Raw genomic sequence first — 12,017 nt, 5'->3', positions numbered from 1 at the left:
ATCGGCTCTGATACCAATTTGTTGAAAATAAAACTCGCTCTAATACCAATTTGTTAAAATAACACTCACGAATCTATGAAGTGATCTCACACTCACTAACAATCGAACGCTCCGATACCGCTTTGCGAAAGTACTATTCGCGTACTTGTGAAGGAGATGTCGAGAGGAGAGAGACAAGGAGACAAATAATACTGAAAAGAAACCTTTTCTATTTCACTATAATTCTTTGACTCGGTATTTCCTTTTGTTCTCTTGCTAATGCTTATAGCATAAAAAACAAACTAATTTATAGGCTTTCATTTTTTTCTTTTGGCCTTTTCCACTAAATTTTAAAACCCATTAAAATTAACCCACTTAACTTAACAAAAAATAAAAACTACCCATTCATCATATAAGTTTATTCCAACAGGCCCTACATGTTAAGTGATAGACGTGAGTTCCCCTCAGTAGGCTCGTGACCTACTCACGCGTGGATGACTTTTTAGTCGCGCGTGAGGAGGGATTTTTTGCCCGATTCGATACATTACTTAGTTTAACTTAAATTAGAACCTAACAAAGAAATTTAATGAAATTTGGAGATTCTAACAAGCAGAAAACAAGCTCGGGAAGGCAGACATCACCCAAATAGTAACCATTCGAACTTTCTTTAAGTAATACTTGTAGGGATCATTAGGACATACTAGCATGCGATCATATCTTGTCTTAAATAATTGGAATATGTGTGGTTAGAACTTTAGAAGGACAATTTTAAATGAGAATGTCGGTATATTTTGAAAAATTACTGAAATGCCCCTAGACAAGATTTTGAGATGCATATTGTTTACCTACTTTTCCCAATGCTAGAAATGAGGATGAAATGTTGTGATGTATTCTCTAAGTGATGTTATCTCTCCGTTGAGCTTGCATGAATGTTTAGATTATGTATTTAGTGCTTTTAAGTGATGGATAGGATTATCTCCCAACAAAGCATACATGAGTGTACCAAGTAACTATTAGGGCATTAAAGTGAAGCAGTTTAATATTGGTCTGGGTTAAAACATTTTTAGTGGATGAGCACCCTAAGATCATGAGCGGCAATCATTGGTCGAGACCATAGTGCGCCCAGAAACTCGATTAGCTTCAAGGAGCTTGTCTAGAGTGTCTAGAAAATATCAGTTCGAGATTTTAAATCACCTAGACACCTTAAGAACCTAGTAAAACTCCACGATATCCAAAGATGACTAAAAAAAACTTAACTGGCCTTTTAGTAGTGTGAACGGAGTCATTAAAGCCTCAGCCTCCTATATTATGATTGTCACGAAAAGGTTAAATTATGATTAACTGGCCCAATTAAATTGTGATTATCAACCTAATCTTAGAGAGAAGAATCTAGGTTATAACATACGAGAAACTCGTAGACTAGACACATGCTACTATATAGAATTTGAGTAAGATTGATAGCTACTTTAAAGTCCATGAGTGAGCTACTCCATAAGTGTCTTATGCCCATTGGTGTTACTTTTTCTTTTCAGATGGTACCTAAAACTGTTTGGTTGATGATGACGGTGTTTCGAAATTCTATGACTATGGAGCAATGTTTGTGTTGAATTGTCAAGTAGGCCTTAGAGCTAAATACCCGAATGAAGAAGAGGTCAAAGTTCAACTAAAACACGAAGTACATGCATATAAAATAATAAATACATGAACGATTCGATGTCTTAACAATTTTTGGGTTCCATGTGATTGGATTCTAATACAAATTGCATAAGATTTGTATGAAATGAAAAGGTGATAGATCAAATCAAAGTGTGAAAATACTAACTATTATTATGGCCCATAGACGACAAAAGGAAATAAAAGAAACCCTAAATTGGTATCACAAGGACAAGAGTCATGTGATAAACTTGATAAATGGAAAGAAAGAGAGACAAGGCTTTCTAAGAAACCTTATTAAATACCAACTTAAATCATAAATTTATTTGGTTGAGCTGGTTTAAATGGTTCAGATGTTTATTTAAATTTTTATTTTAAATAAAAAATTAAGTATTATTTTGTAAAACATTCATTCATGTTATTTTTTCAAAGGTTGAATTAAGATTTACACTCAATCCAAATTCAAATATATATGGTGAAAAGTTATCTTAAGAATTGTTACAAAATAGATAATAAAAAAATAATTATGAAATTAGATAAAAACAAAATAAATCCAAATATAATTGTATCTTAAATAAAAATGTATTTTTTTAAAAATTAACAAGAAATTTGAATGTTTTAGCTCTTGCCGGTGTAGATAGATACGATTTTGATGAATGGTCATACTCCTCTGTACTAACCTAATATGCAATGGTAAAAACCTATCTAGGATGAAAGCATGTAAAAGAAGTTTGGAACGGACATGTAACCATGGACAACAAGAAGGGATATCTGTCATGCGGCCATTGACAACACGCCTTGGACATGCATGACCGTGACATCCTCCCCCACTCAATTGGTTGACGTCCTTGTCAACCGACTCGGACAAGCAAGACTGGGACATCTGTAATGCTTTAAGCAAGTAATTCAACTCGATCTAGTTTTAGAATAACTCATAAATTAACTCAATCAAATAAGTTGATAACATCGAATTTTTCGAGTCATCAAATTTTTTGAACATCGAGTATAGTATAAAAGGAATAAGAAGAACAAAATTTTGAAAAAGAATTTGGGAAAAAAAAGGTGAAAAATAAGGAGGCATTGGTGGATGAAAAGAGGTTAAGCTTTTTTGTTTTATAATGTAATATTTAATGAGGCATTGAAATTGACCGAGAATATAAAAAGTAAAAGAAAATCTAAAAAGGTGTAATAATAAATATTGAAAAGTGAATAGGACCACAAATTATTTATATTAGGGGAATCAAAATTGTGCATTTTTATAAATGCTGTGGTCCAAATTTATTTTTCAGCCCATATCTCTTCACTTCCATCCCTTTTATATTCTTTCAACATAAATCCCCTTTTGGTTTAGTTTTTTTTTTCCTTCTTTTACCATTTTGTTCAAAATATTCCTCTCAGTTATTCCTATCTTTTTATCCAACATTTAATTAATAATGTTCCTAACGCACGTAAAAGCTTGCTGAAAAACCCGTTAGTACTAGAATTTAGAACTAAAATAACTAACACACTCGCAACCTCATTTCGTGGCCTTCATAGTAGAAGCTGTCAATAGTGTATCACTTATGACCTCATTTCGTGGCCTTCATAGTGCAAATATGTTTTTAGGTCTGATATCCTAGTCTATTAGCCTTGACCTCTAACTTCATTTTGGGTGAATTTAAAAGAACTCATTATCGATTTTGAATCGAATAAAATGTGTTATTATGAATAAAAAGTTTGATTTTTTTTTTTTTTTTTAACTTTTGGGTGTCAAAACTATAGTTGAAGGCTTAATAAGTAATTGGATTCAATCTTTTTGTAATGAATGTAAGATGAACAAACGTAAAATTGGTCCGTTTGTGTATCATGGATCAAGCAAAGATAGGTCCAACTTCTTAAAAAAATTGTGGAATAAAATGCAATCATGATGGAGAACAAAATACGTAATGATGCTACATGAGCCGACGCTCGACATTCATTCTGCACTTGTTGGTTCTTAAAGGACCCAAGATTCGATCCAAACAACACATTGTAGACACCAACCGAGTTTGGATCATGAGTACAAGCCGCCCAATCGGCATCACATAAACCAGTGATCGTCAGACACGCAACCGATTGAATAGAAGAGGACCGTTCAACTTGGATACCCAAAAACTAGTGAATTTTACCAAGATCTCAAGCACAAAACCATTGGTGTAATTGACAAATAAGGCGTCAATGAGAGCTAATGACGAGTGTATCATCAACATAAATCGAGTGAGATCTCACAAAGGGCTCTTATGGTGGGGATGATCGGAGAGCATTGAACATGAGAAGGAGTTACTAACGGAGACCCATCGTTCACCATTTCGATGCATCTTGATTGTATCAAGATGTATAAATACCTTACAAAGTATTTTTGGTTATGAGATATGAAGAGGAAAGTGATTGAATTCACGAGTAAATGTCTGGATTGCTGATAGTGAAGGCAACAAGACAAAAGACAACTAGCCTATGGCAGCCTTGAAGCGTGTTGGAATCGAAGTGGAAGGACGTTGCCACGGATTTCATTATAAGTTTGCCTAGACTAGCTAAAGACAATATCCTTTATTTCGGTCACAATTAATAGACTTACAAAATTGGTGCACTTCATTCTAACGAAGTCTATGGTGATCGGGTGATCGGGTGTCTATTGTTTCAAAGAGCCACCATTCACATTGAAATTTTTATAGTTTCAAAAAACATTTGGTGTGGTTGGAGTTTAGTTCAATCTTTCACCTACAGGCATACTGTTAAACTAAGTGTCCAAACCAAATTCTCATATGTATCTAATGGAGTTTGCATATAATGACAATTATCAGGCAAATATATAAATAAGAAGAAAAAAAAGTAGCCTACTTCGTTAATTTAGCCCATTTTTCAGCCCACCTCCAAACACCATCAACTCGTAAGTCCAGATATTAGGTTTTTTCTTTTTTGTTTATCTTTAAAAATATATTCATATTTATATAAAGCACGGCCGAACGGAATCGAGGTGGGAACATGGAATATAATCTTCATCCCTAGTTTCATTTATCTAACAAAAAAAAAATTTCTCTTTCACTCCCTCTTCTACTTATTTGTCTTGTCTAAATAAGAAATTTACCTCTTATACGAGGTAGTCCCATAGATTATATAGATATCTCTCATGGGATCTCATATCGGTTGGAGAGGGAGAACAAAGCAATTCTTATAAGGGTATTAAAACTTCTCCCTAGTAGACACGTTTTAAAGTTGTAAGGCTAACGGTGATACGTAACAAGTCAAAGCGAACAATATCTACTAATGATAGATTTAGGTTGCTACAAATGGTATCAGAGCCAAACATCGGACGATGTGCTGAGGACGCTGACCCCAAAATGGGTGGATTGTGAAATCTCACATTGGTTAGAGAGAAGAACAAAACATTTAATAGACGCGCTTTAAAATCATGAAGCCGACAGCGATACATAACGAGAGAAAGCAAGACAATATTTACTAGCGATGGGCTTAGACACCCTCTCCCTAATAGACATGTTTTAGAATCGTGAAGTTAACGACTATATATAACGAGTGGACTTGGACTTGGACTTGGACTTGGACGGGTAGATCTCTACTTTCTCCCTCTACCTTACTATCTCATGGCCATCTTCATCTACCTCTCACTCTTCGCTACACCCACTTCTCTCACAGCTCAACCTAAACGGAAGGCAAAAGTAGGTTAGAGAAACCGAACCGAATGAGTCAGACCGAAAGCATCGGTTTGGTTGAACGAAAACCAAAACGGGTGGGTGATGGGAAAAAACCAGGCAGTTTAAAACCGAGCACAATAAATTTGGTAGAAGAAAGAAGAAAAGGAGAGGCCTAGAGTGTTCTAGAAGGAACAAGTCTCCACGCAACCTAGAAGACTGACGAGGTTTAAGAAGGTTGTCGGTGTTGACTAATTCAGCTCCCAAAGTCAAAACCAAATCCTGAGTTTCCAGTTGGAAGATTTTCTCCAAATATATACATTTTTTAAAATTAAAACCATCCACTTCACTTCAACCATTAAATGCTCCCTACGGATTTTCTCTCACGTAACTCAATAATAACAACAATAATAATGCCTAAACATAATAGTATTAATAATAATAATAATAACAATAATAAAGTGATGTATTTATTTATTTATATATAAAATGGACGTCCTTTTCTTCTCAATTAATTTTACTAAATAATGTCACTTAAATTCATCAATTATTTCGCTTTGAAATTAATTCCACTACCCTAACTTGTATTAACCTAACAATTTACTTCCTAAGAACAAAAAAAAGTTTGGTTATTTAATGCAAAAGGAAAAAATCCACTCCACAATTACAATAATTTGTATTTAGATATTAACTTGCAATTCATAATCACTTAAAGATCTTTGGTAGAGGGAAATTCGATCAAAACCGACAAAAAAAAAAAAAAAAAAAACTTTATTTTAAAATTGATGAGTATAGATTTATTATTTTAATGCAGAAGATAGGAACTTAAAATGGGTGTTTGAGGTGAATAATTTAAATATAAATGCATAACTAGTTCACATGCTACACTTAATAAGATCGAGATCCATATGAATCCTTGTGACCAATAAGATGAAATAATTATAGCATAAGATAATATATATAAATACACCATAAATGATTGGGGGTTAGGTTTTTAATGGTTTATATTATTTAAACCATACAATTTTTAAAACTATATTATGGCTTCAATTATTGTACTCTGTTAAATAATTTGAGAAGTTAATAATCATAAGTGTTCAAAGAATTCTTAAAAAAAAATAAATTAAAAGAAGGTATATATTTTGAGCATTAATATTAATAATAACTCTAAACTAATTATTGTTTTAATTTAAACTGGGAACCTTTTATAACTATATCACTTTATATGCTTTATCAAATTTCATTTGAAAAACGTTAGCGGGTACGTGTTTAAATTTATATTTATATCGATCAAACTCGTAAACTTTCACAAGTTAATCGATTTAAATTTTATGTCAAATAATTAAATGATTTTTTAATAGAAGGTTTAAATGTTTTAAGAAGTAATTTACTTATGACAATTTAAATGTTTAAACAATTGGAAGAACTGGTATTAGTTTGTAGGGATAGTCTTCATTCTTAGAATAGAAAAGTAAATAATGTGACCATGTCGCACGGGAATGTCAGGCACATAGATGTTAAATTTGGATTCCAAATCTTAAGTTTGAATCTTGAATATGGATCGTTACAAATATATATATATGAATGTTCTACAAAACTTAATCAAGATAATTGTGAGATCGAGAACAAAACATTCCTCATAAGGGCGTGGAAACCTATCTCTAATAGACGTGTTTTAAAATCATGAGATTGTGGCGATACATGACGAGCCACAAACAATATCTGCCAGCATTAGGCATGGAACTGTTACACATGGTTTTAGAGTCAGACACTAAATAATGTGCCAGCAAAGACATTAGCCTTTGGAGAACGAGGGTGTTGGAGGGGGAACGAAGCATTTCTTATAAGGGTGTGGAAACTTTTCTCTACCTCAATAGATACGTTTTAAAATCGTGAGGATGAGTGCTATACGTAACCGGCGAATGGTATTTTTTCAAAATGTGTATCATAGTTGTTAGTATTAGCAAAATCCCAAGTCACGCAAGAGGTCCAATTTGAAGAGAGCATAGTTACAAAGAATGGGAAAATTGATAAAAGAGGTACTTAGATTCAAGAGGTTAAGAGGAGAAAGGAAGGAGTAGACATTGTTATTTTGTGAACCATGAGAGTGGAAGCTCATGTTGTTGTGCAGTAGAGTTTAGCAGCAGCCTCCAGTTGCAATAATGAGACCATTTTTCTAGATCACTTATTGCACTGAATCATATCATACCAAAAACAGGAAAACTTCAAAGCATGGCAGTGCGGCTAAGAGACCTTTTGAGCAGAAAGTTCAAAGTGTTTGCCAAAAGTTTCTAAACTCTGATTCAATGAATGGGAGACAAAGTATTTATTACTTCTATCCCATATTTATTTTAGAATTACCACACTTTCCAAAACTCTCCATAATTGACTGAAATCTAGGCAACTCTCTCAAATTTAACACGCCTTTCTTTTCTTTTCTATTTTTATGCTATTAATTTTATTTCAATTATTTATATCTCACTTGAAACTGATTGGAGATATTTTTTTACCCTTAATAATTGGACTACAAGGTGACCCATCTTTGCAGTTATTTTTGTTTTAATTGATATCATCGAGATGATGAATTTGAGGTTGAATTGTTAATATATGATGACGCATGGTCCCGTCCAAGTTTGTTGTGGTTATGCATGTTATGTGATGATGTATGATGCCATGTTATGTATATATGTGATGTCCTACTCTGTTTGATATGGACAAAATGAAAAATTATGTATGTTATGTTATGTTTTGTCATGTTATAGATTATATGATGATTGCTATGTATACACGACACATGTAAACTTTGACATGGATGAAGGGAAAGAGGAAATGATTTTTAAACCGTGGGGACCTCGTACATTTATGTATGTTACATGTACTAGGATACTTTTTTGTTACGTTATGTTAGTATGAACATGTACCTTCGATATTTATGTTCGCCATGATATCATGCAAGTCTTTTCCTTTCGTGGTGTCCAGCTACACGTTAGTGTGTTTAGTCAAGCCTAGGGGTATGTATACGAGCCCACATGGTTGATCCATGTGTGCGAGTGTGAGTCGTGTATGGAAAAGTATGACACATCCAACTCTACTCTGGAAAGATCTCAAGGTCATGCTATGGTTTTAAAGGATAAGTCTCATCATATAAGTGTGCATTTGCATTACCAACCCCAATAATTAGTATTTCTTAAAATACTCAAGTAACGTCCTACCTCTTATATTTTAGACAAAATCATAAAAGCTTATGATCAAAGTGAATAATATTATACCATTATGGGGTCCGTGATTCTTAACATAGACTATTTATATCCCCATAGACCAACACGCAACACCTGAAGGGCCCGACATTCTCCTGCAACATAGACACGTTCGTTAAGATGATCCTCACAAACTAACACGATATGATATTAGAAAAATATTCGAAAATAAAACTATTTGGAAAGAAACTCAAAACGAGATAGATATTCAATTAAATCCAAGTTTGAATTTTTAAAAAACTCTTCATTGAGTTCTATTCCATCTTCAAAAGGTAGCATCCAAATATTCTGTGCATTAAGTTTTTTAAATAAGTCAAAATGTGTGTACATTTAATCATCGATGTTGATATTACAAATACCAAATATTATTGGAAAAATAAATTTTTGGGTTTTGTAATTCATAAATGATTTAATTTCGTCTTTCAACAAATGAACCCTTAAATCAATTTTTCATTAATGATTTGAATAGACCTAACAAATTACAAAATTGTCACGACAGCTCATACGTTGACTAATCCTATGGACATAACTATAATAAATGTTGGGTTTAATTAAAATCATTTTTGGTTTTTAAACCTTTTTTTTTTTATAGTGTTTTTGTATTTTTCAACGTTTAGAGTTTCGATATTTATCTCTAACTTTCCATATTTGCAAATCAAGAATAATATTTTATATGAAGGAATTAAAAACTTGTATCTAGGATCAAAATACTCTAGTGGGGTTAGACGAGCACGCACACAATATACATGAGTAGGGATCAAAATACTCTAGTGGGGTTAGACGAGCACGCACACAATATACATGAGTAGGGATCAAAATACTCTAGTGGGGTTAGACGAGCACGCACACAATACTCGAGTAGGGATCAAAATCATGACCAATGTGGATAATTGAGCCTCACTCTCAGAGTGAAATGAGTTTTACTTAATTGTAACCAATTTATTTTGGGTTGATCATATTTAATCAATAGCAAATTTTACTAAGGAAGCTTAAATTTTTTTTCATTGGTTTTCGAACGTTTTCAACTAAGAAGGACAGGCAATGTCAAGTTAGGGCTTTTGTATATCAACTAGAAATCTTGAAAATTAAGTTTTCAAAATTACAAATTCGAGACCTAATTAAAAAAATCATTATTCATTCATAATTCGAAAGAGTTGAAATTAGCTGAGTTAAATCTAATTTATTCAAATTAGATTTCAACCAATAACCCAATTAATCACTAAGTAGACATTACACAAACCATGCATTAATGACAAAGCAATAAGAGATAAATTATAACTATTTATTTTTTAAAAACTTTGGGGATAAAATAGGATCATTTTCAGATGTTGACGAAAGGATGGAGAAGAAAAATAATAGTACTTAATAGGACCATTGTAGTTGACTTTTTCAATGTTGACTCCTTCAGTTAAACTTAAACACCACGTCAACTTGATAAGTAGGAATTGCTACTAGCTTCCCATTGGAAGGGGTATTTTGAAAATAATCTACAAAAGAAGGGTTGAATTTTAGTTGGATTAAAAAAATATTTTTTTAATTTTTATATTTTACCTCAAAAATACCTTTAGACTTTCAAAAGTTTCAATAATGTTCTAAATTTTGAAAAGAAGTTAAAAAACACACGGTAAGATCTCACATCAATTGGAGAGAGAAACGAGTGTCAATGAGGACGCGGGCCACCAAAGGGGCCAATTGTGAGATCCCACATCAAATGAAGAGTGAAATGAGTGACAGTGATGGTGCTAGATACGAAAGGGGATAGATTGTGAGATCTCATATTGATTAGAGAGATAATAAGTGCTAGTGAGAATGCTAGTTACAAAGAGTGGATGAATTATGAAATCTCACATCAGTTGCAAACGGGAACGAATATTATTTATAAGTGTATACGCGCAGGCTAGGATAAAAGAGAGGTTAGGAGGGAAGGAGAAAGAAACTCATTTAATTAGTCCTATTGTTGGAACCCTCTAATCTTTGTAGGGTACACATCTCTTTCAATTACAAAGATAAATTGGTTAAAAAATCAACCCAAAATATGCTCTATTCACTACTAAAACAAAACAAAAAAAAAATGAAGAAAAAAGATGACCATATTTATATCTAATTTCATAAAAGATCACACTTTAACTTTTCATCTGCAATTATATCACTAAAGTAATAATCTTTGGAATCTTCATGAAGCCATTTCTCAAGCAATTCCATCGGCAATAATTCTTCACTTTCATCCGTTTCACTTTCCCCTTGAAAAACGCTCGTCTCCGGCGACAAATCCGAATTCGACGACTCAAAAGAATCAAAACCCAGAAATGATTCAATCGATTCTGATAAACCCACCTCTTTAATTCCTCCGCCATGCTCGCCGCCGAAGTTTCCAGACTCCATGGCCGGCGGTGAGCTCGACCGCCGACGATTATTCCCCGGTGAATTTTTGTTCCACTCCTTCAGCCATCGTGCTATGTTATCAGCGCTGGACGCATACGTCGGAATTTGGTGATGAGGTGTTTTGGGATCCACCGGTTTCGGCGGCGGAGGCGGCGGCGGTGGTTTGGAGGTTTCCGGCGAGAGGGCGTCGGAGAGGGCTTGTTTGGCCATTTGGATGTCGGTTTGGAGGCGTCTCTCCCACTGGCCTCTCGCATCTCCTCCGCCGGCAGCAGATAGATCGGTGGCAGGAGATGGGTGGTGGTGGTGGTGGTTGTTGTTGTTGAGTTTCTTCTTGAGGTAAGTGTTCCAGTGGTTTTTAATGTCATTGTCTGTCCTTTGTGGAAGGTAGGAAGCTATGGCGGCCCATCTGCCATTATCAAAACCCTTGCATCATAAATTCACTCCAAGAGAAATAAAAAAAAAAAAAAAGTTCAATTTTTTCTTCAAAATTACCTGTTTCCAAGAAGAGCTTGAAGATGGATAATCATCTTCTCTTCATGATGAGTGAAATTACCTCTCTTAATCCCAGGGCGAAGGTAATTGGTCCATCGAAGCCTGCAACTCTTACTGCATCGAAGCAACCCTAAAACAAAAAAGCACATAAGATGGAGTTTATAAACAAATCAAAAGAAGATGCTGGTTTAAGTAAGGAAGTTACCAGTATTGGCAGGAACAGCCCTCCAATTGCCAGGGCCATGTTCTTGAATGTAAGAGACTAAAACAATGTCTTCTTCGGGAGTCCAAGGGCCTTTCTTGACGCCTTGTTTGTCACAGCAAGGAGGGCGACCCATTTGGAAGTGGAGGCTTAATAAATTAGTGTGTTGGTTGAGTAGTGAGAAATGGGGAATTGCGGGTTGTCGCGGTGTGTATAAATAGAAGCTTTGGGACGCTGACTTGGAGATATGAAGAAGATGAGGAGGGGAGGAGGGAGTCAAAGGGGGCATTAAAGTTTGGCATAGCCATTCCATTGCATTGCATACTCAGATAGATAGACAGAAGTCCAAAAGTCAAGCGCGAGGGTGAGGTTAAGTTATGCCAATGC

The 12,017-nt window shown here is 34.3% G+C and overlaps 1 protein-coding gene across 1 annotated transcript; it reads right to left on the bottom strand.

Moving 5' to 3' along the window:
* Positions 1-10,471: 10,471 nt before the first annotated feature.
* On the bottom strand, positions 10,472-12,017 carry LOC111469775 (myb-related protein 306-like). The gene is made up of 3 exons (XM_023115201.1): positions 11,634-12,017; positions 11,429-11,558; positions 10,472-11,342 (listed from the first exon to the last, which is right to left on the bottom strand). The coding sequence occupies exons 1-3, from the start codon at positions 11,941-11,943 to the stop codon at positions 10,661-10,663; spliced, it is 1,122 nt and encodes a 373-aa protein (XP_022970969.1). The 5' UTR covers positions 11,944-12,017; the 3' UTR covers positions 10,472-10,660.

Source organism: Cucurbita maxima, unplaced genomic scaffold (genome assembly GCF_002738345.1).
Source record: "Cucurbita maxima cultivar Rimu unplaced genomic scaffold, Cmax_1.0 Cma_Scf00002, whole genome shotgun sequence".
Classification (NCBI taxonomy): Eukaryota; Viridiplantae; Streptophyta; class Magnoliopsida; order Cucurbitales; family Cucurbitaceae; genus Cucurbita; species Cucurbita maxima.
This window is presented reverse-complemented; position numbering and strand designations above follow the sequence as displayed.